This window comes from Convolutriloba macropyga, chromosome 8 (assembly GCF_964194025.1).
Source record: "Convolutriloba macropyga chromosome 8, txConMacr16.3, whole genome shotgun sequence".
Classification (NCBI taxonomy): domain Eukaryota; kingdom Metazoa; phylum Xenacoelomorpha; order Acoela; family Convolutidae; genus Convolutriloba; species Convolutriloba macropyga.
In genome coordinates, this window is record NC_134475.1 from 59,019,723 (window position 1) to 59,046,029 (window position 26,307).

At 35.0% G+C, this 26,307-nt stretch overlaps 1 protein-coding gene across 7 annotated transcripts in view; it reads right to left on the bottom strand.

Moving 5' to 3' along the window:
• The window catches only part of LOC142344876 (uncharacterized), a 187,936-nt gene that overhangs the window by 82,223 nt on the left and 79,406 nt on the right, over positions 1 to 26,307 (bottom strand). For all 7 annotated transcript variants that reach the window (XM_075396915.1, XM_075396914.1, XM_075396913.1 and 4 more), the window contains 2 exons: positions 25,747 to 25,812; positions 23,795 to 23,902 (listed from right to left, as the gene is read on the bottom strand). In XM_075396915.1, the coding sequence (XP_075253030.1) occupies positions 23,795 to 23,902; positions 25,747 to 25,812 (174 nt within the window). The remainder of the gene's footprint in view (positions 1 to 23,794; positions 23,903 to 25,746; positions 25,813 to 26,307) is intronic.

Here is a 26,307-nt window from a genome sequence, read left to right on the forward strand (position 1 = left end):
ATCAAATTATAACCTCCATAGTTATAACTTTATAACTGGTTGCAAAAGGCTCAAGCCACCAGTTTTCGTAACCCAAATTTTTACAATAGCCACAGCTTAAAGCACAAGATGTTAATAAATTACACAAGTTTACGTCTGGAACTGTCAGATAAAGTAATTGGGTATTTTATCGCCCCGCAATTAAAAATTATTGCACGCACATTTCAAACATTTCTGAAATTGTAGGAAAAGTTTTCCTCTCTTTCCGAGCGTGGAAATAGTTGCCCAACTTTTCCTCTTGAATGAATTTCTGATTGCAAAGCGCAAAACACACCAATTAGTTCACAAAACAGTCTGTGTTTTCACATGTGAACAAGGTAAAGTATAAAACAGTTGGATAAAATAAAGTATCTTTTGGGGGGCTTGTAATTTCTGAGGAGTAATGTCAGTATGGAATTTACGGATTAAATCTCCGCAGAAATCCCAGATTTCTCTCAAGTCAAAAATTTGCACTTACAAAAAGTGATCTTAGAGGGAGAAAAAGTGGGAAAAGACAACCTGTTAATAGTAATAGCAACTTTCCTAAGTTGCTGGGGTTCAAGACTTAGCTATGGCGTAATGGAAACGATAGAGAATGTAAGGAAAATCTATAGTTTCTGCTATTTTGGGCGACAAGGTTTGCTAAGTAGCAGATGGGCTATTGTTTAGATAGTAGTGTCTCCCGTGTAGGCCCCCCTTGTGCACTCTCAAGTGTCAAACGTTTCCTTACCAATCTACCTGTGATTGCACGTTTAAGTCACCCGGCTTACCCTTTTCCAATATTCCCTAAATTATATACCCCTATATACTTTTGATCACGCAATTTCAGCCGATGTGTGAGCAAACCGAAGAATATAACTATTCATTAATGTTCGAGTTATTATCAAAATCTCTTTTTGCTCAAATTGAGCGAACAAAAAATGGATTATTTCCGGTTGAAATAAGCATTAAATTTCTTCTTCCATATATCCGTACACTTTTTGATTATTTTTTTTAAAAATAAAACTGGCCTGTTTAAATAACAAAATCTTTCACAACCTCCTGGCTTTTGTCTCAAAACATTTTTTTTTCATAACTTTGAATAAAAATAAGTCTTTTTGCCTGATTTGAATTGAATTACTCCAAAATAATTTCACCAAAAAATAGTTTTCACGAAAATTTCTTTTTGATGTAACCACAAATTTAAGGTTGGCAGAGTTCTGTTTCATCATCTTTTTAGTAGCAGCTAGACAACATATATTGAATTGACATTAAACTTTCTTCCACATTTTATTTTTTCTCTCCTTTTCGGCTAAAGTATAGTCACGTTTGGTTCAAACAAGGTTTCCTCAAATCAACTAATACCAGCGCGCTATGCTTCAATCATAAATAACATAAACTTTGCCCAAAATATTGCCCAAATACCTGTTGGTTTAGCCCGCACTTCTAATTTCTCCAACTAGTTATTACAGCCAAGAATTTATATTAACTCGCCTTTTATCAAGCAAGCCAGGTAGGTAGTAAATAGGAAAATCATGTTTTATTTTCACTCAACTTGCGATACAGTCATAATATTAAACTTGGGTTTTGCTATATAATTCGCCTGAATTTAAACCATACTTGCCCGAGCCCACCGCCTTAGCCCCATGCTCACGTCAATTACATAATTTACAATTTTATTCACTCGCCTGAATCTTTCTTTATTTACTAAAATTTGGCGCTGACAACTAGTTTACACCTTTTTCGAATGAAAAATACAAACGCTTCCGAATAAAGTTTCGACAAAAGTAGAAAATAACCAAATACTAAGTTAAATTTTTATCAAACCAGAACATGCCAACTAGTTCTGACCAGAACATCGAACCAGAACATCCCCCCCACCCCCCACCCCCCCCCCACCCCCAAAAAAAGAGCTTCTTATGAAATCTAAGAAAAGATATTTTCTCAAAAACCTCTCCGATGTTAGACGTTTTGGTCTAAAATGCTTTCTTTTGCTGATTTTTATTTCAAATGCATGTAAAAATTTTGTGTATGTTATTCATAAATTAACATAAGGAAGCAATTTATTATTTATTATGAGATATAAATATCTTATATGTAACGCTTGTAACATAAACAACTGTTCTTTTGTCGCTATCGTCTACCCTTTTAGCTTGATTAGGGTTTCAAATTGTTCATAAAGATCTACTAAAACCTTTATTTCTGTAGCCTTTTTGCATTAATTCTTTCCTCTATGAGACGTAAAGAATTGAGTGAATTGTTTCGATCAATTTCGCATATGACTAATCTTGTTCGAAACAGTATACCAAAAACAATTACCGCGCCATTTTAGCCCAATTTACGAGACTTGGGCTTAGTTCAAAGCCCTCAGGGGTTTCCGGATACGAGAATTGTTTTGATCCGAAAGGCTTTCAAGTTGGCCCAATTAGTCAGATAATGTCAAGTCGTGCATTCTCTTTTCGACCACTTTAATGCACGATTAGCATTGCAGTAATCATCTGGTAGACAATCACCTAATACCCCCTTCAAGGGTTACTGGGCTAAAGTTGGTTGTTTAGGAAGAGAGCAAGAAAGGGTTCTTTGAAATTTGTCAGTTTGTTTGTTTCCAAAATCCCACAAGTGAGGAACTCCTGGCGCATGGGCATAATATATGATAGATAAACACTGACAGCTATTGAGTCCAATTTTCGCCAAGCAGATAGCGACTTGGAAATGGTAGATCCCTTTTGGAAATTAAGTTAATATTAAATAATTTACAAAAAGTATACGTGTTTTCTACCTAGAGTTTTTTGTACAACGGACAACGTGTATTGGTTTACTAAATAGCAAGCAATCAGAAAAAAACAGGAGATATCACATTGACATGTCTGTCAACCTATTTGATTGTGTTCCAAATAATACATAACATATAAGTACAAATAGATGATAAGTTTAATTGATGAAGTTGCCAATGCAGTCTATAAAAACAAAAACTCAAAATTAATTTTTTGAAAATCAAAACTTTTCCAAAAAAAAATAAATTATAAGAGTCCCTTATTTAGAAAGGTTTAGAGGAAATTCAAATGACCAGAAAAATAATCTTAAAAATCATTTAGTGAGTAGGGATAAAAATCAAAAACTCAATTCGACTGATTGCCTGCAACTTTATATAAACAACGGTACACACAGATAAAACATTGAAAACAGAAGGCAAATTGATGCACATAAGCAATAAGAAAATTTAAAACGAACTTAAACTAGGACCGAAAATGTTTATCGACTTAAACTTTCTCGCTTCTTCAATACCCTTATAGCTTCAGTGAGAACAAAATCGACTCCTGAAACATACTCAAAAGTTATCAAAAGAGTGTCAATATACATCCTTTTCAATTCCACTGCGGAGGAACCGAAATTCATATAGTTTAGTCGGTATTTATTGCTCGAAAGTTTTGTCCAAACGATGGAAAATGCAAGCGAGGCCTGTTACTGTGTTTTTCATCGGTAAAATTTTAATTGTTTTTGTTTACGCATCTTAAAAAAAGCCAAACATCTGGCCTAAAAACATGATGTATGACAGCAACAACAGAAGCCTAATTTCATTCTAAACAGGACAATTTCTTCTTTTTCAATTCTATATTCCGTTAATGGTTCCTACGGCTTCAAAAAACTGTCAAATTAAAACTATCTGTTGGGCTCCACCTGGGCACCAATTTCAGTCGACGTAAATATTAAGAAGACTGTAAGAAGAGGCTAGCAGAATTTGGCTTTCAAAAAAGATTTCAGGAAAGTTATTTAGAAAGTAGAAAATCACTTTTTTGGTGTAATTTCATTCAAATTTAAGCTCTACGTTGACACAGTTCCACATTACTTTTAGGTGCTTAATCTAACAAAAATATTAGAACAAAAAATTTTTAGGAGATTTCAAAACATAACCAAAGCAAAGGCAGCCGCTTTGTAAAAGACTGAAAAAAAACTATTTTTTCTACCTTTTCAACCTCCCTCGCTTCACACTAAATTAGGTTTGATGCTTGCACAAAACATATAGTTTTACTGTGATTAGCAGTTAAAGTGACCGGAAGTGCTGTGGGTTCTTTTTAAAGTTTTAACTTCACAGAATAACAATCTGTTTTTTTAACGAGGTCGAAAAATTTTCTTCAAAATTGCTGTATAAAAACAACGTACTATCTGAAAGCAAGACCATAAGTTATATAAAAGCACTTAAAAACTATTGTTAATGAAAATGATCACAATTGGGCAGCTTCTCAGAAGTGGAAGAACAGAAAAACTTTTTCAACACTGCATCGGTTTTTCCAATTTATGCTTTGTTGACTGCAAAAAATTACTTTCTCTAGTGACGCATGTTAGATTGAATCATCAAAACACAAAATCAAACAACTTGGGTCAATTGTTATTCAAAAAAATTATCATACATTTTCCTCCATTTGACTCGTAAACATAGAAAACATTTTTGTTTTGCTTTACCTAAATAATTTGGAATTGAAAATGGTCTCAATATAGGACACACGAACTAAAATTAACTTAAAGGAAAACCGTTGCCAGAAAGACAAAGAATAAAACGACAAAACAAATTTCACGAGTCAAGTACATTGTAAATGAAAAAAAAATAGTTGTAAAAAAGTCACTTATTTGTTTGCTACTTCTAGGTTATGAACTGACCGCTCTTTTTGATTGCTCTTAATGAATTTTAACTTTTTCCTTTTATGTCGCCAAATAATTTCAAATGCATGTGGTTTTGCAACTGCTAACATGATATCAAAATAAGAGTTCTAAAAATTTCGATTTAAAAGATGTAATCAAGGTTGCTCTTGAAAAATTGCTTCAACATGAGCTTCAAAACCGATAGTCAAATATGTTTTTCCTGCGAGATCAAAGAAAAGTTTTCAAGAAAACTGCGAGGAATGTTGGAACATTCTCTGCAACGCACAGTTTCGCACAAGCCGTCTTGTATAATTTGCGGGGCGCCTAATTGCTTCGTTTTCTGTTTACAAAACTGTTTTGAAAAACATGAGAAACGTTGCTCTCAGCTATTTGCATGGAGATTTGCGTCAAATCTCTCAAAAAAGAAGCCCGACCAGATTTAACTGGTTTGATGAACGAGAAAGAATCATGCTTTCTTGTTTTCGGTTGATAATTGCTACAAAAACAATAGAGTCTGATTAATAAACTGAAGGATAAAAAGCCCCAACTAAAAGCCTTACTCTATTTTTTCATATAGTCAGTTCTGGAATTTAAATTGAACCCTATTTTTCAAAATTTAAAGCTTGAAAATAAGCATATTGCAGAATATTAATATCAGTCCGTGGTGTTTTTTTATTAAATGATTGAACAAAAACTCAAAAATAGGCAGCTTGCAGTTGCCACAAAGCGCACTGTGAATTTAGTGCACATATAATTAATCATTCATTAACCGATTTATTAAAACACCAATTAAGCTGCAGAAATTTGGTATCCGGTTATCACTAACTGCGTTCCCCATTGCGTTTTGCGTCATATTAATACCAGCAAGTATTTATTTTAACAGGAATTGTTTTCTGTATTCTGTAAAATTCATTGCATCATTACATGAAGGTTTAAGCACACGTTTCTAAGAAAAGCAACGTCAATTTTTTGTGGAGATTAGCGGTTATTTTTCAGTTTCAAAGTACTATAGAAACTGAGCGTTGAGAAAAAGTGCCCGAAACATAACTTCATTTGCTTTCTGAAGTGTTTTCTTAAAAGAAAGAAAACCAATTGGAAGCAAAAGACTCAAAATACACTATGTACCAAAACTACGTGCAGCATTATTTCTCTTTTTAAAACTTGATTCGAGTGGAAGGTACTAGAATTGCCGGCATACAGTCCAGATCTCAATCCGATTGAAAATTTTCAGCGGTTTTGAATTAGAGGTTACCAAAAAAGACAGTTTTTTTGGGGAAAAATTAGAAGAAAAGTGACAGAAATTTCGAACGAAATCGACACAGATGTAAAAAACATGTATGCAAACTATACAAACCCTCTGCTAAACGTTAAAAAAGCTAAAGGTGTAATGACGCGTTATTGGAGAACAACTTTGAATACAAAATTTTGCACTATTTTATGTTTGTAAAGCTTTTAAAAAAATCTGCAGGCGTACGTAGCTTTTTCGTATCATAGTATTTAATCACAAAACTCCATTAACAGGTCGAATTCGATGTAAATGTTTTTGTAAATCTCATTTTGTTTTCGTCAGTATCCTAGAAGAAGAAACTATAGGTCGGCAATAATTTTTTCACTGTCATCTTCCCAATATTTTTTTAATTTTTCATTTATTCTATGATAAAAATTACGAAATCAAATAAAGATCTAAATTATGAGTAACATGACAAACTGCCTGCATTTAACTATTGTGTGTAATGCTAAACAATAGAAACAAATTTCTAACGCTAGAAGTTTTTAGAAATTCGTTCTTTATATAGGTATTTGGCTGAAAAAATAAGCTCATAGGTATTTCATACCTGCATCTCTTTTTCTGGCCCCTCGTGTTTGAAATAAAAATTATAAGAAATCTTTATTTATTTAATTTGACGTGGTTTGTTGCCCTTGGATAGCGATTTAAAGGAGTTTTTTTCCTACTGCTTCAAAATTTTTAGGCAAACTTTTTGCTTCGCTTAAATTTTTAAGTAAGAAAATTTTTAGAAAAGTCTCCTACTATTTCAAATTTTGTGCGTCCCTTTTGTGTTTGAATCTTTTTAGAGCAAAAAAGCAACTATAAGGTATAATTTAGCTTCAGTTACTTCACAGATCTCGCAGTTACGAAGCTCTTTTCAATTAATTTGTGACATAATCTGTTCGTGTCAAGTGATGATACAATTCAGTTTGAAATGCTGGTATCCCGAGCAACTAGGTACGCCATAGCGTCTGAGCAGGCATAGGGTATTAAAACACTTCTGGGAAAACAAAATTCAATCGAAATTTTTTCCTATTTTCCAAGAAAGCAAGAAAAAGTTTTATATTTTGAGTTTGAAGTATGCATAAAAGAAAAACAAAAACTGACTGCAATATTGATTCGTATTGGGTGATTTAATTGCCAATTGTGCATTGTAGAGCGTTGTTACAGAAACAAGGAAACGCGGTAATGCGCTTTCGCACATAATTAATGTTACGACCCCGCTCATCTGCGTTTTGATTTAATTGTCTAAAAAATGAGGAAGAGATAGAAGACTTTCAAAAGTTCACGGACAGTTGAACAAACAACTAAGTGACAACAATAATGCTGGATTAAAGGACCGATGAGACTTGCCTATAATGAGAGTAGTGGACAAGTCAAAAATCAAAATCAAATATTAGCAAACATTAATTGTAACCAAAACTCGATGTTCATATAAGAAACTATTATAAAAATACACACAAACAAAAAGAAAACAAAATCAGACAAGAGTTGAACTGCACAAAATAATCTGCCCTTCATTAGATCTTGATTTGATAGGATATGAAACCGGTCAATAACAAGACTCGATAACACAGACAAAGCAAAAAGGGCAGCATTCAGAAATCCGTGTCTGCTTTTGAAAACAGTCATTTTCAATTTAATTAAAACCAGTTGTATCAAATCAGTTTATTAAGGAGGTTAACTTACACCCCATCGGAAGCAATTGAGAACTGTTATTATCCATAATCTGTCAGACTACTACAAAGAAAACGGAAAAACGAAAAAAAATATGAATTTAACAAGAAAGGTATGCTGCAAACGTTAACATCATAGGCTATTTATATGGACCATCCAATGGGTGTAAAAATGGATCAAGGAAAAAACTCAAAAGTGTGCAAATATCAAAAACTCAAACTTTTTTTATGAAAATGCGTAGTATCAAAACCAAAAAAACCATTAGTTGAAAAAAGCCGCATTAAAATCGGATATTTGTTCACAAGAAAAAAAGACGCGACCTGACGTTAGAGAGACACATCATCATCATCAGAAATAAGACAAGAGGAAAAGCTCAAAAATGCACTGAAAGTTTTAAAACAAATATGTTCAAAAAATCTAATTAACCATCAACTTTCAACTGAAACGTTCAAAAAACAAATCAACTTGCAACCGTTCTGAAAACCATTTTTGCTTGTTATGAATGGGACCGAATTCTAAGACGAAAAATACAACAAAAAATACGGACAGAACTCAAAATTTCACAAAAAGTTTATCTAGTGTTGAACTCATTAAAACTATGAGACCCCGAAAAACATTAAAAACAAAAGCATTTGATATATTTGGTTGGGTTTTTTTGACATTAGCTAGGTCTTTTTTGTAAATTGTCTTTCTGAAAACGACAACAGAATTAACCACAAACATTGACCAGTCTTGTCAACTCACGAATTTGTTATGAGAGCACATTTCTAATTTCTTTAGACATCAGTCAAAGCATAACTAACACCAAAATATTGTTTGGAGCGACTGAAAAATCCTGAGCCCTGTCGATATTGAGACTAAGTCACTTGTTCACGGGAATGCGAACAAAAAATGGGAAGAAAAAATATATTCATTAAAAATAATGGAAAAGCTTTAAAGCCGTTAGGGAAAAATTGAAAAAAAATTAATTAGTTTCATTTAAATATTTATAGAAGCTATTAAGGCCTTCAATTGACAAGAATAGGCCGTACGACAACAAAAAACGACAAGCAGACACATAAACAAAATAACTAACAAAATTTTGCGCGAGAACGGCTTCGCAGCCGTTAAAACTATGGCTATTCATTGAAAACGATAAAAAATCTTTTGAGCATTCTTTCAATGACAATTGGAGCTGTAGTTAACGTTATAATTCGAAAAGGGGAGAAATATCAACCTCAAAATTATGCAAATAGAAAAAAAAACAGAAAAGACAGCCAAAAAACCATTAGCTAAATATAAAACAAATATAGAAATTATCTCTCACTTCACTTGGAAAAAATTTTGCCCTGTAAATTTTGAAACTAAAGCTACATGTCAACAGAGTTTAGACAAAGTGGCATAATTCAAAACTTCAATAGCATTCTCTTCAAGAAATTAAATTCTAAATCATAAGAGGCATCAGAGAAAATGTGAAAGCATCATATAGGTTAACTAATAGCTCTTTTGGAACCCAGTTGGGGTCATGAGGGTGCAAAAAAATGAGAGATGAAGGCAAAACAAAAGAAACCATTTGAAGTTTTAAAGTTTAAGAAAACACATCGTCAAACCCATAAAGATTATCTGCTTTCCTCTAATGACATTTTATATATATATATATATATATATATATATATGTATATATATATATATATATATATATATATATATATATATTTATATATATATATATATATATATATATATATATATTCATTTGGCTTCATTTTATTTTGAATAAAATCTTTCAAAAGTTGAGTCTTTATTTAAACTCATTCCAGTCTGTAATCAACATAAAAAAATAAAATGAAAAAAATTATTTGATAGAGACCGCGCCCCAAAATAATCTGAATTTTTACTGATTGAAAGAATCCAAGATGAGTCCACGCTTAGCCCTGATTTTGTTGCGCATCCAAGAAAAAATTAGTTATTCCTTATGTTTACAAAATAGATCATTTGGCAAATGAAAAATTTTAAAAAACCAAAAATATATTTGCATTTTGTATATTAGAGTTAATATTTTAAAAAACTGGCAAAATTTTAATTCTAGAAGAGTTCTATAGAAAGCGAAAGTAGGATAAGCCTTTTTTGTCGTTTCCAGTGATTGTGACAGGAGATGCTAGGTCTATTAAGTTGGTTACAAAAGCGTATTTTGAGCCATTTTTGACTTAAAGGTCTGAAACTCGAAAAACTTGTCAAAATTTATAAACCAAAAATCTCGGATAAAACCAAAATAGGCAAGCCTCCGCTATCCTGAAAACTAAAACCAACAACATTGTCGTTATAAATTTTAACAATTTCTAGCAACAATGACAAAAATTTGGTAAAAAAATACAGAAAATGCGAAAAATATCAACGGATTTCCTTCTACTATTCACACAACTTTAAACCTCGATAACTCCCGATAAAAAAAACGAAAATCACAAAAATCTGTTTAATTCTATATTCTAAGCTGGACGGGATTCTAGTCTCAACTCTCTACCATGAATATATCGATCGGCCAAAATTGACTGAACGAAAAAAAACCATTTGAGTATAAAGTCCCCCCCCCCCCCCCCAACCCACAAGTGGGTTGGAACAAAAAAAAAAAACGATTCTTATTAGATAGAGAAAAACTTAACCATAGAGTCTGCAGACCTACCATTTCCTAAAAATTTTATTATCATCTCTTGAGCGGAAAACAATAGCTAGTTTTGAGCGGGAAATTTAGCAATAAAACTTCAACAAAAAATTACCCACCTTAAGATGTCATATTAGAAGCCAAGTCTGAACGTGCATCTACCTGAATCTTTCGCTTTAATAAATGCATGGCTTGAGTTTGTTGAAATTTTGGGCTGAGCATTTTCGGGTATGAAATTCGATGATAATATTGCAATGTTATGAAATGGTAGTAGATTTTAAAAGTATTTTCGCAAAGTTTAACCAAATATGTTGAACCAAATTGTTTAATGGGTTTATGTTGTCATATATTTAAATTGTCAACCAAATTACTTAAGTTCATCCATAAAATTGTGCATATAAACATGTAAGTGCATATATATTTGCGTATATGAAATAGCTTGCACATCACCGGTGTACGTTTTAGATATATTCAGAACAAAAGAAAACTTTACAGATGCAAAAGTTGATGCCATGATGTCACCGTGGACACTGAAGATGCTATGATTAATTTGGGAGAGGAATATTACCGTAGATCCGGTACCAATTTGTTAAACAATCAAAATTGGAGGCCTGAGATTGGTACTTACCTAAATTAGACCAAATTGAGAAAGTGATACTCGATAATCATAACTCAATTTTTAAACGGTCTATAATTACACAAGATTTTGATCACAAATTCGCAATTAAAACACGCTAAGATGTTTCAGTATATTTCGTATTTTGTTAATTCAAATACTGAGAAAACCATTTAGAGCTATACGCCCCTAACTTTTGCTTACAAATTGATAAAACTTTAACGCAATAAAAATCCACAGTATGCGTTGTTCCCGTCTTTTAGGATATGGCACGAATGCTACATACAATTGAGAGCTAATTCTCCTTTTGATTTTTGGTACCGGCAAAGAGATATGTACAAGACAAACGCAACTATAGAACGTCATTTTCGCTAATATCATTATTGGAGTTATCAATATTTTCAGTCTTCCTGCCTTTTCTGTAATTTTGAACAAATCTTTGGGAAAATAATCTAGATTACATTAGATCTGAATTTTCAAATGCAGTATAAAAAGTACCAAGCATTTGTACAATCAGCATTTGAGAGACATTTTTTGAGAGACAAAAAAGGTCGGAAACTGTCGAGTGATGTCTCTTTTCAAGAACATTGAAAAAAATGAAGCATAACCTGGAGAGTTAATTTACTGACCCCTAACAGAATTGTTTCAAAAGGAATTGGTTACATCGTATGTAATTATCCCTAAGGTTATATATAACATTGGAAGTTTTGTGTCGGATACCGTTAACAATTTTTTTTATTATTTTGTTGTCCAGTTTTGCAAGAGCATTGAATATCTTTCGAACTCGAATTACCAAAGAGTTATGTTGCTAGTATTCGATTGCACAAAGCGCTTAAGCTCAATCTCTCTAGCCTATCCAATTAAAACCTTTTCTAATTCAAATTTGTTAATCGTATCTTTCAAAAAATAGTTTGCTGAACCTTGTCTAAAAACCTTGGAAAGCACCACAATTTGTTCAAAGAGGTGAAGTCCGTTTGTGTTGAAATTTTCAGGTGTTCCATGACCATCGAAGGGCTTTCAATTTTTCGAAGACGAATATTATTTCTTGAAATATAATTTTGTGACCAAACAATTTTTTAACCAATGTTCAGATATATTTACAGTGCCGTATACTAAGACTCCAAACTGCAGAATTAGTTTAACATATGTTTTGTACAAGAGTACAAGAGTTTTACGACTGAAAACTTTTTGAAACTGTAAAAACAATTTCACCTTTCAATTTTTCGTCTTTTTTCTATTTGATCGGCAAAAAAAAGTTTTTGGTCATGAGAAACACGCAAATCAAGTGGGTTGGAACAAAAAAAACCGATTCTTATTAGATAGAGAAAAACTTAACCATAGAGTCTACAGACCTATCATTTCCTAAAATTTTTATTATCATCTCTTGAGCGGAAAACAATAGCTAGTTTTGAGCGGGAAATTTAGCAATAAAACTTCAACAAAAAATTACCCACCTTAAGATATGTCATATTAGAAGCCAAGTCTGAACGTGCATCTACCTGAATCTTTCGCTTTAGTAAATGCATGGCTTGAGTTTGTTGAAATTTTGGGCAGAGCATTTTCGGGTTTGAAATTCGATGATAATATTGCAATGTTATGAAATGGTAGTAGATTTTAAAAGTATTTTCGCAAAGTTTAACCAAATATGTTGCACCAAATTGTTTAATGGGTTTATGTTGTCATATAATTAAATTGTCAACCAAATTACTTAAGTTCATCCATAAAATTGTGCATATAAACATGTAAGTGCATATATATTTGCGTATATGAAAAAGCTTGCACATCACCGGTGTAAGTTTTAGATATATTCAGAACAAAAGAAGTTTTGTGTCGGATACCGTTAACATTTTTTGTTATTATTTTGTTGTCCAGTTTTGCAAGAGCATTGAATATCCTTCGAACTCGAATTACCAAAGAGTTATGTTGCTTGTATTCGATTGCACTAAGCGCTTAAGCTCAATCTCTCTAGCCTATCCAATTAAAACCTTTTCTAATTCAAATTTGTTAATCGTATCTTTCAAAAAATAGTTTGATGAACCTTGTCTAAAAACCTTGGAAAGGGCCACAATTTGTTCAAAGAGGTGGAGTCCGTTTGTGTTGAAAATTTTCAGGTGTTCCATGACCATCGAAGGGCTTTCAATTTTTCGAAGACGAATATTATTTCTTGAAATGTAATTTTGTGACCAAACTATTTTTTAACCAATGTTCAGATATATTTACAGTGCCGTATACTAAGACTCCAAACTGCAGAATTAGTTTAACATATGTTTTGTACAAGAGTACAAGAGTTTTACGACTGAAAACTTTTTGAAACTGTAAAAACAATTTCACCTTTCAATTTTTTGTCTTTTTTCTATTTGATCGGCAAAAAAAAGTTTTTGGTCATGAGAAACACGCAAATCTTTTAACTTTTCAGAATGTAATATTAATAAGTTCTGGGTTTTTAAAAAAGCCTTGAGTTTTATTTGAGTTAATTTCCGAAAATTTACTTTTCCTATGAATAATATTTAGCTGATTTTCTTCCATCCATGTGGTACATGCGTACTACCATTCACCCTATCTAGTGCAGTGATTTAATACCTCATTGAATGTAGTATATTTACGCCTTACGTATGTACTCTATTGCTTATTTACTTAGTCATTCGTCCCACGTTGGACGCTATGTAAGACAGGTACTTGACCTTGTCAGTTAGAAACTCACGTTGACGGCGAAGTGATCAATCGCAGATCTGCCTTACGTACTTGAATAAAGGTTGTCAACGAATTCTCGTTTTCTCTTATCTCAGTTCGCATCACAAGAGTATAACATGGCGCAGTCAGATTCAAAAGGCAAAACCATGTTGGGCCTCGAACCATTTTGGGAAAAACCCAGTAGCAACCCCCCAATAACCTGGGAGAAATGGAGAAGCCAAGTGAAGCTAGCTATCGTCGCAAAGACAAACATTCAATTGGAAGACCTCCTTAGAGAGAAACCGACATCAGTCATTTACCCCCCCCCCCCCCCCCCGAGCCAGTAGAAGAGGCACCTGTCAACAATCCAACCCAGACAATGGAAAGAGAAAGACTCACACGCTACCAACAAGCAATCACAAGATGGAAAAATGAATGCAACATGATTGATCAAATAGGAGTCCTTTGCGGAGATAAACCTTGGGACATCGCGGACAGAAAAGTCAAATCACTACTGTACCTTAGCTTAGGCATGGAGGGCAGGAAAATGCATAGCAGGAAATTTCCCCATACAAGTGTCGAAAATAAAACAACTAAAGAGATATGGGAAGAACTAGAATCGACTTTTATAAGACCCAGAAATGTAACGTTCGATCGTTATTTGTTACTAACACGACGACAACAAAGAGGAGAGACAATGGAGCAATTTCACTCAGCATTACGATCACTAGCCGAGCATTGCCAACTAGGAGCTCTGGAAGACGAATTACTCCGAGATATCTTCACGGCTAATATGACGGACCACGAGATACAAAAAGAACTTCTAAAGGTTACCCTATCCCCAGAGCGGGCACTAGAGGTAGCTATTGGTATAGAACTCGGGGCACGAAGCCAACTCGCTATACAAGCAAAGCACGCGCAACCAACAATGGGAACACTCATACCAACTAGGCAAGACGAGGTAATGACGATATCAAGTTCACGATACAGGGGCTCAAATCGTCCGACGCGGAACATAACTCAGATATCAGGACGTCAATCAGCCAGCCACAATTGTAGAAATTGCGGATCACCATGGACGATGGATCACAAGTCAAAGTGCCTAGCAATGGGACAAGTTTGCAGACGCTGCAATAAGACTAATCATTTCGCTAAGGTGTGTAAGTCTAATCTAAACAGACCAACGAATAATCAAAGAGTAAACGAAATCCAAAATAGTGAGCTAGAAAACACAACCGAAAATGTCAACAACATTTCACTTGAAAACGACATACAATCCCAATATGCAGAATCAGAAGATGACTATACAGTCAACATGCTCTCCCCAGGAAACGACAAGTCGACCCCATCCAAACTGGAGATCCAATTCGGGAATAGTAAATACTGGGTCATGGTAGACTCAGGAAGCTCAGCCAGCCTGGTCACAGAACGGATGGCAGGGGAAATTGAAGTAAGGGACAGCAACAGCTGGTGGAGCAAGACTACGAACCCAACGCAACTTCGCAGCTACACCAATGACCCCATCATCAACAAAGGAACTTTGTATAGTGATATACAATGTAATGGCTGGAATGCAGGCAGAGCGGATCTCATAGTGGTTCCAAACAACCACCGACCAATAATTGGGAGAGACCTGTTCCAAGCACTGGGAATTAGACTACAACAACACAGTCCAAGCAGCCCGGAAGGTAAGCACATACTCAATATAACAACAACATCCACGTGCCCCCTAAAACAAGAGATAGCAACAAAGTACAAAAACCTGACGTCAAGAATAGGACGCTCGATTCACCATACAGTGAAATCGAAATTCAAAACAAATTTCACCCCCATACATCAGAAGGGCAGACGCATACCATTACACCTCGAAAACCAGGTAGAAGAAGAATTGAAAAAACTACAACAAAATGGCCATATCACAAAATTAAACAAGTGCAGCGACGAATTTTTCATTTCCCCAATTGTTATAACAGTGAAAAAGGACAATTCTGTAAAATTAGCCATGGACGCAAAAACAATAAACAAGGCAATTCACAAAAATAAATACCAGATGCATAATATCGATTGCCTAATGGACAGCATTGCGCAAACCATCACGCAATCGTCCAACGAAGGAGAGGTACTATTCTCGACCATCGACCTACGCTACGCGTACAGCCAACTTCCTCTAAACAAGGATACAGCAAAACATTGTAATTTCAATATAATCGGAGGTCAAGCTACTGGAACATATAGATTCAATACAGGATTTTACGGCCTCACAGACATGCCAGCTGAATTCCAAAAAGCAATCGATATAACACTATCAAACTTAACGAACACATTCAGTTTTTTAGATGATATCATCATCGTAACAGGGGGAGGCATCCAAAACCATAAAGAAAAACTATTCAAATGCCTAAATAGATTAGACGAAGAAAACCTGGCAATAAACATAGACAAATGTCACTTTGCGAAAAAGAAGATTACTTGGTTAGGATACGAAATCAATGATAAAGGCATTAAGCCAATAGTCAGCAAGACACAAGCAATCTTAAATTTAAAAAGCCCGTCAACGCAAAAACAACTTAAATCATTCCTCGGCAGTATCCACCACTTAACAAAATTTATACCTAACCTAGCAAATCTATGCAAAGACTTTCGTAAATTATTACAAAAAGACACAAAATTCTTATGGTTAGAACATCATGAAAATGCATTTAACAAAATAAAGGACAACATCCGACAACTTACAGAAAACACACATTTTAACGTCAACAGACAGACTAGAGTCAAAACGGACGCATCTCGGGGAGGGCTAGGTGCAGTACTAGAACAAGAAACATGTAATGGATGGGTAACGATTGCCTATGCCTCAAGATTCTTAAACAAAGCAGAAGAGAAATACAGCATAAATGAATTAGAACTGTTAGGCGTGGTCTGGGCACTAGAGCACTTCAAACATTATCTATTAGGCCACAACTTCACAGTACAGACTGACCATAGAGCCTTACTCTCGTTACTCAAAGAACGTTCATCAAAAATACATCAAAGCAGGCTAACTAGATGGTGTGACCGGCTCATCCCATTCACATTCACCATCGAACATATTCCAGGCTCAAAAATGGGACTAGCAGACTATATGTCTCGAAACCCAAATGATTTACCAAAGGCCCCAAGCAAATACGACGATGAGTTCATTATAGCACAAATCAACATAATAAAGGAAACACTAAACATATTGCGTAAACGAGGCCGACCTAAAAAGAAAACAATAGAAACAGAACAAGAAATTGAGAAGATCGCCAAGCGTAGGGGACGACCCAGAAAAATTAAAATAACGACACAAGACAATATAAAGCTTAGGAACACAAAAACTACAAAACAACCGACCAATCCAACAAACAAAAATAACATCATGGAATCGTCAAACGATTACGACAGAAATAAAATTAGCACGGAATCGTGCCACGATTCCACAAGTACTAAAGTACAAACCAATCACACGCAGCACAATTCCTTAGCTGATTCTAATAGCAAGAAAACGAAACGCATCGAATTATAAAGGTTATCTAGGCCACACAATTACAGCCTGCGCAATAAGAACGAAAACAAAAACAAACGAGAACGCACAACAGACAATGACGTCATACAAAACAAGCTAACCACACAGCACACATTAAGCAAACCGCATTTGCCAATTTTGTTACACACAGAACAACAGCCCACTTTAATCTCAACTAATTCTAATTTGTCGAATATGGACAAAAACAGCAAAATTACTCCCCCAATATCACCGGCCAAATCAAACTTTTCCATGAGTTACTGCCTCAGCCCAGTAAAATCACCGACCCAAATCAACCAGCCATCCTCCAACAGTGATCCAAAAGACCGGGACCTCACACAGGCAATCCAGGGCATCTTCAACAGTAAACTTATAGCAGCCATGATAAGCAGAGAAACTGTACTGAGAGAAGTGCGCGACTGCATCTTAGAGAACGACGAGGAAAGATGCAGGAAACTATGCAAACAAATTCATGGTCAGTGGCGCAACCTCAGTACTCACAACGGTTGCATTCTAGTGGACAACAAACTGGCGATCCCACATGCCATGAAAGAACCGGTGATGGACGTATTGCATGCAACCCACCCCGGCGCTTGGGGTATGACGGAATTAGGTCAAAGATTATGGTGGCCCTTTATTAATCGCGACCTAATCAATAAGTCCAAAACATGCCGACCGTGTACCGAATTCGGTAAGAACTTAAAAAGCATTATTCCGAAAACAAAATGGGCACCCCTACCCCCATGTTCCGAACCTAACGAGGAGATACAAATAGATTTCGGTGGACCAATAATCGACGGCCAGGTAGAGAAGTCTACTTTCTAGCATGTATCGACCGCTTCTCAAAACTGCCTACTCTTAAAATGTATAATAATGCAAACGGACCCAATATAGAAAAATTCCTGAACAAATACATAATACAACGCGGGGTCCCACGAAATCTAAGAATTGATCAGGCCCGATGCCTAAAGGGCAATAAAGTCCAACAAGTATGTGCCAAACACAACATAAACATTATATACGCCCCCGCCAACGATCACCGACCAATAGGTCTCGTCGAACGACTCATACAAACCGTAAAACGCAGACTAGGATGTATAAAACTAGACCCCCACCAGAAGCCATTCAATATCAAAAACGCATTAAACCAAATTACATATGAACTACGGGTCTGCCGCAAAAAGTCAACACTAGTACCTCCGTTCGAAGCCCACCATGGTAGAAAACCGAACACGGCCCTTACAAATGCTACTACTAAACCCCACCGCCAAAACCTAGATTGGTCTAACACAATAAATAATTGTTTAGATAACAACATCATTGGACAAGACGATCTTATCTCGGATGACAGGTGGGAACTCGAGGATCTTGACAGCGACGCCGAAGTCAAGGCAGCCAAAGCCAAAAAGCTCAATGAAGCAAAACTAGACAAAGGAGAGATACCACGAACGTTCCAGCTGCAATCTTCAAAATTCGAAGAACCCCTAGCGAATAAGAGCCCGAAACTTCAACTAGCGCGAAAGACCAACGCCATCAACCGAAGTAAAAAGAACTTGCAAGGGTTGTACGACGCCGTCCCAGAAGGCACTGTGCTAGTAAAAACGACGGACGCGACACTTACCCTGAAAGTTCCGGGACAAAAAGAGACAGTGCTAAACAAAGCAGACGTGGCCAAATTCGGCACCGCGGAACAACGGAAAATACCATTGATCAACTTCGTTGCACGCAAGACGGTCAGCAACCACCACTCAAAGTTTAAGCAACAGATGGAAAATCATGGCAAAGCACAATTAGACAAGATCCTCGGTACAAGGACGATTAGAAAGAGAGACAAAAGACATAAAGAACCAAACAGCAAGTCCAACCTGGAAAAAGTATACCGAACAAAGGTCCCCACAAAAAAACGATATGCCCCTTCACCCAAAAAAGGGAAACAAACAAAAGCAAGAACAAGGCAATCGTCACAAAGCTCACAGGATCTGGACAAAACGTGGCAGAAAAGTCAATACAAGGACCCTTCAGACCCCAACGAAAACTCCTCTGACCCAAACGAGGACTTTGAAATTGATATGTCAGGCCTTCCAGCCCGCAAAAGTGACCGAATTAAAGGGCGTGCCCAATACCCTGGCATACACCAAGAGGAGGACACAAAGAGCGATGAATCATCAGACATTGCATCCCCGCCACCAAAGAAACAATACTCCGGCACAGCAAATTTTCAACCCCCTATGGAACACCAGCAACAAGAGTCGCCCTCAGGCCAAATTAACTTAATTTCGTCCGACACCCTAATGGCTACAACCCAATCTACTGCACAAGAGCAACCACCTAGGACGGCACATACCGACCCCATGAAAGACGCTCAACTCACAACGCAGGACTACAACGCACTCCCAATAGCAGACAATACGCATCCACAACAAGTCGGGGAAACAAGAGAGAATCTAGGGGAATACGCGAGATACTTAAACCCCGAAGAACTTTAACAACTAAAACATTCATTAAATACCTAGTGAAACTCATTGGAGTACAAAACATTATCATTACTTAGCTACTATCGTTGTACATTACGTGCATTAAACTTTTCGTTTTCTCAAAGGGGGGAAATGTGGTACATGCGTACTACCATTCACCCTATCTAGTGCAGTGATTTAATACCTCATTGAATGTAGTATGTTTACGCCTTACGTATGTACTCTATTGCTTATTTACTTAGTCATTCGTCCCACGTTGGACGCTATGTAAGACAGGTACTTGACCTTGTCAGTTAGAAACTCACGTTGACGGCGAAGTGATCAATCGCAGATCTGCCTTACGTACTTGAATAAAGGTTGTCAACGAATTCTCGTTTTCTCTTATCTCAGTTCGCATCACAAGAGTATAACAATCCAGTTGCAGTTTTTTTGGAGATCTCCCTCAATTTTTTGGTTTCCTTCTTTTAGAGAGCAGTATATTGACGTATCATCAACAAACAGGGTTTTATTGCTCTTTTCAAACACATCCGGAAGATCATTAAGGTAAATAAAAATAAATTGGTGCCAGTACATACCCTTGAGGAACAGCGAATTTCATGGCAGTTATTGATTGAAAGTTTCCAATGAAAACGATCTGATTTCTTTCACTTAAGTGTGATTTCAGAAAACCAAAAAATTGACCTCAAAATCCAGATATTTCCAGTTTTTTTAGTATAATCTCAAGATCGCGAGGATCAAAGGCTTTACTGAGGTCAAGAAATACGCAACAGGATGATTCATTATTGTTCATTTTATATCGTATAGTTCCTACCATTTCAGCAGCTGGTTCAATAGTACTGCGTTTGCTTCCGAATTGACATAGCTTATGAAACATCGGTCCATCTTTTATTTTTCTGACAAGCTTGATCGAAGAAGTATTATTAGTTTCACTTACAATCTTTTGCTCTTAAAAATTTGTTTTAGCTAAGTTACATGCAGCTTTAACCTCACTGCAAATTTCCCTGTATTTGATTTTTAATTCAAACAGCTTTCTGAAGGCAGTAATTAATTTCTTGTTGACTGGTAAAATATATACGATGAAATAATTTTGCATATTATTTCATGAATCAATGGCTCAAAAAGAAACATCAAAAGATTAAGATGCTTTTTACTAGAGGTGGATTAGCAATTAAAGAAGATTTGAGATTGAACTATAACCTAATTGCTCCGACCCTCTCGAGGGGGGAGGAACTATATACTCAAATGGGTTTTTTGTTCAGACAATTTTGACTGATCGATATATTGAACGAACACAAATTTGAGTGGTATCATTAAAAAACCCGCCCAGCGTAGAATATGTAATTAAAAATTTTTTTGGAAAAAATTTCGTTTTCTAGAGCGATTTATCGTGGTCTTAATTTTTGTGAATAATATAAGACCAATTTGCTTTACTTTCGTTCACATTTTCCTGAATTTTTGCCTAAAATTTTGTCAATTTTTCTAAAATATGTAAATATTTTTAACAATAGTAGAGTTGATTTATTTAAAGACAAAAGTCTTGTTGACTAATTTGATCAATTTTTTTCGCATAAAATTTTGGCTAATTATTTCAAGATTCAGACTCTTTCATGAACCGAAATAGGCGTTTTTAGTCCGTTTTGAATAAATTTACCTGAAGTAAACACCAAATAACAACTAGCACGCTCTTTCTATATTGCAAAGTGAACTAGGGCTACTTCCACATCCTCCAAGAGAAGTCTGGAGTTGATGTTTCGTCGTTTTTTGCCTACTTTAATCTATGATTTTTGAAAACGCAGCATTTATTTTTGATCTTTTAACTAAAAAATTATCTATATCTATGACATTCAAAACAATTGAGTATTGTTACTGGACGACATGCAATAACAATGCTGGTTTTGGTCCACTATTGCACTGTTCCAATCCAAAAGTAATTTTGATTGTTGTCAGTCGGTCTTTTTATTTTGAAGAAAAATTTCGATATTAATTAAAGAAAAGAACAGATCAAATCAAACCTCACTGTTGATAGGTCCAAATGGCTTCCTAAGCAGTTCTACATAAATGTATCTAGTTCCTTTACCCGATCAATTATGGTCGTTTTGATTTTGAAAAATGATTGATATTTAGATAAACAATGGCTTGTTGAAGTTTGCCACCATTTTTCTCTTTATTTGACCAACTTGTAGCTTGGTGTCAGCAAATAAAGAATGCTTTTTTCTTGCTGGTCCTTCTACTGAAAAAAAACTTAATTTTTTTTTCGGTTTTACGCGTTAAGTTATGGTTTTCTGGCTTGGATACTACTAGATTTCATAATTTTCTTTTATTTTTAGGAGGTGGGCATTTTTCACGTCTTTTTCTCATCTTATCACATCATCTTAATAATGATAGTTCAAATATTACCTTATTGACATTCAAAATGAGGCACAGAAGAACAAATAAAAGTCTTTAGAGGCATAGATTATGATTTTAACGCCTTAGACACAACTTTCTCGAAGAAATTATTTTTTTCTTTTGTCTTTAACTATCCTTTTCAATTTGTCTTCTTAGTCGTACGAACTTTCCTGGATAATGACAGATTTCATTAGTGTTTTATGGAGAAAAAAATGAGCCTATATTCTGAGTTGAGAAGATAGCTGATGGCTTTCATGGCTTTGAAAACAATTGTTTTCAAAAATTAAAAATCTACTCCTTAATTTCGCATTTTTGTACTTTTTTTGTCTATTTGTTACCTAGTGTCGTTAATTACATGTCGCATTGTTGTCATGGGAAGGTGTAAGTGTAAAAAATCTTATGTTTTTGAAGAATTCGTTATGAATTTATTGGCTTGGACATGGGTTTTTCGCAAAAAGAACATTAATTTTTGATTTATGTTTATATTTGAGGTTTTTTTGTAGACCTAAGACATATTCTTAAAAAAAACATATCAAACGTTTCCTTTGGACTAATAAACATACCTGTTTAATTATTTCAATTTGTAGCTAATGGCCTTCATGACTTTGAAAATAATTGTTTTCGAAAAAAAAACGAAACTTTTTCTTTATTTTTCCTCTTTTTCTTTTTTTGTCTACTTTTTACCTACTCTCAATAAGGAGAGGTCATATACCACATTTTTGGTTTCATCAAAGATGTCACAATCAAACAATTTTGAGGGGCGAAATGTGGCTTTACGGCATCGACAGCTTTTTTTTTAACAGTGACAGGTCTTAATGCCCTCCTATAGAGGCTTTAGAGGCATAGGTTATTGTAGAACGTTTGGATGTTTTCAGCTGACATCTAAAGGTTTTCGTCACTTTTGAAATTAATTGTCTTTAAAAAATATAAACAAATTTTTTAAAAATTTGCTGATTTTGTTTTTTTGTCTAATTGTTACCGAACCTTATTATAGACTGGTCCCATATCAATTCAAGTAAGTATAATTTTTTTTAGTTTGAGTTTTATCTGACGCTATCTTGACTTTGTTATTAAGTTTTTTAAATGGACATAAAGTTTTGGATGTAATTAACGTTTTTTTTTGTTGTTTGATTTTGTATTTTGTCTTGCCTCGCTTTCTTAATAATGACAGAACGCATCAATCCAATGCGGCGTTTTTCACTGCACCAGATTATTTGCGTTGGAGGTAATCTTCTTGTCCATAGACCAATTTTTTTGAAAAATCCTTTAGTTTTTGGGTTGTTTCATCTGTTCCTCATTTGATAGACAATTAAGCCAAAAATGTGATGAGCGGGGTCAGAACTTTATGTGCAAACGCATATTACTGAGCCTCTTTGTTTTCCACTAAATGTAGCAACACAGCTCTACGTATAGCAAAAAAACTCAGCCTTCGAGATTGCGAACTGCATTTACAAGAAAAAAAACGCAAAGATCCCCGGACTTAATCTTCCAGGACTAAGCTATGAATAAATTTGACTTTTTCTCTGATCTTATTTGTTGTTCACTGCTAGAGTAAAGGTACAGAAAAGAAGACAGATAAAAGGATTCGGAAAAAAATGCGCCAAACCTACTTCCCGAGCTTAATGTTCCTCCGTGATCAGATAGTTATCAGAGGCCCGCTCTTAATACAAGGTTGAGGTCTCTAAGAATTCTGCCTATTGGCTGATCATGAACAAGGTATTGTCGCAAAATATAGGTACTGTTTAAGTACTAATTATTTAGTTATAACAGTATAACAATAACTGTTTACTAAATAATTAATGTGCTGCTCCAAACTTAGCTATGATTGCTTCTAAAGCCAGGGACAGCTGAAGAATATGCTTCAACATAGTGACTGTGGACTAACCAGTGGATACGAATGAGTTCTCTCGGACACTCTCTGTACTTCTGATTCCAGAACTGCTGCTGGGCATGTTGGATGATGCAGGCAACACTGTGCCCAGATCCACGTCACCTATACAAACAATAAAACAACTTGGAGAAAGACAAGCTAGCACAATTCGTCACCTATTAAAAAATGTTATAGATAGACAAGTTCAACAGAATGTTTGAAAATGAATAGTGAATCATCAGCAAAATCATTTAGCAAAATGTTCAGTTTGAGTTAGAATCATTTAGCAAAATGTTCATTTTTGACGAAAGTTTATTAAAAATTAAACTTCATTTCAGAGATGAATTCGATCAGGATAAAAAATTCCGATTTCTCAATTTTCATTATTTTGTTCAAAAAACACGAAAAGACATCTTGTCGACTCATATTTTGACTGTAAATTGCCCAATATTGTACATCTCATTTTTCGGTTCAGTGAATGTTTGAAAGATTGATAATGTTGGGTCGAGTAGAAGTATAGCTGTTCACTGATTTCAAGCCTAAAATTAATAATGGGTATATTGTAGTATTACGAGAGCCGTTACAAATGAACGGATAATTAATCCCGCATTAGAGCGAACGTATTTAGGCGCTAATTAACCATTCTTTCGCCGCGCGCTAAATAAACTAACGCTTGTTAAGACTGCCAGTACACAAGTATTTAAACAACTCAGTTCGACTTATTTAAATAACACAACTTTAGGCCTGGATCTCCTCGCTTATATCCAGGATAGAAAATGTACGTTGTTGAACGTAGGCGGCCTGTAAAACCACAGTTTCTTTTGATTTAAATTACTTCTGCTTTTGACAGTTGCAATGCAGATCTTTCCCCCCAATTTCAATAAAGATGAAGCAGATTGCTTCAGGGGAAAAGACAATAGAAACTCATAAAAAGCCCCCAAGAAAACCATAATTGTTGCGGTTTTAGAAGAGGGGAAAAGCAGAAAACAGGCGCCTACGAAATCAATAATTGATGCTCTCAGCTTTTTAGATTTTTATTATTTTTTGGAGTTTCAATAATTTTTCCGTGAGATAAAAAAGAGTTAATTCTCTTGCCTTCTCGGCCAATAGGAAAATTAAGAAGCACCTCACTATGAACGTGAGTTTGTGATTCGCTCCCTATCGGCCCAAACGGAGCTGAGAGGAATTAATTGTTTCTCTCAGCGAAGTGGGACGGAATAAAATTAGAGAGACAGAAATCACTTCCAGAAACAAGCAGCAGACAACTGCTTTCATTTTTCTCAAAATTTAACTTCACTTTAACAATAAAATAGTCGAACAAAATTGTTTAATAACTTAGACAAATAATTCCAGATTTAATTTTATAACTTTCTTTTTCGACAAATAACATAACTGAAGAAACACCCAAGTGAACGATCGCCCAGCAGCTCACCTCCATTTCATCACTACACTACTGGTAATTAGTAAGCTGTAGTTTTATATTTACTCTTTTATAAATTAAATACTTTCAGCCCCCCAACTATTTTAAATTGAGACTTATAGCACAGACAGGTCTTAGGCATATATCTTTGCCTTCGATTTGTTATATCTTTTGTCAAGTTTGACTGGCATACATAAAGAGATCCCGTATTGTGTGATCTGTAGCAGCCCAGCCAATTTTGATAATATTCAGTTGGTATTTTCATAATTCAAAATCTAAAAAAATACTTTTGAAACTTTCGAATGCCCTCTCGCCGCAATTTTCTCCTACTCATTTTTTTATTGCGTAATAGTTAAATTTTCTCCTAGATAATTCGTGAATATTTACATATAGTATCTGACCTTTTCAACAGAATTCATAATCATAAAACTTTCATTTTCTGTTACAGAAAAAATCAGAAATTGGTCATTGAGGTCGATTTCGCTTAATTAAGTCTCCAAATAAAATCTGCTTTGACTGAAGGTGATGATCTGTATGACTGGATTACCTGACTGGAATTGTCTGGAATCAGAGATGACCAATTCAACTGAACTGTCCGCTGGAAAGCGATCGTCTGAAAAAACATCACCGTTTAACATTTTCATTCGCAGTGCAATTTTTCAACATTTTTTGGATTAATTGTTGGTTTTGACTCCTGCTACAATTAGAAAAATTACAGACGAAAAAAAGTATCGATGACAAACATTCTACCTTTCTTTTGACAGCATCACTTATTTTCCTGAAAACTTTTCCAGGAAAATTTTAAGTGAACATATCGTTTGTTTCACAGTCCATTCGTTAAAACAAAGGCTGCCGTTACGAACAAATTGCTCGGCCCTCAGGAATGTTATATTATTCATATTTGCCCCACCATATAACAGAGGCGAAATGTTTCCACGTTGAGGCTGGACAAATTTAATAAAGAAAAACATTACATAACAATAGCTACCCAAATAAATAGTCTAAACGCAATTAAAGTTCTTAAATAATTTTTTTTACGAAAAAACTTCCATTAGGTTATCCGAAGGAAATAAATATTCTCAAACTCTATTTTTCAGGTTAATTTTGT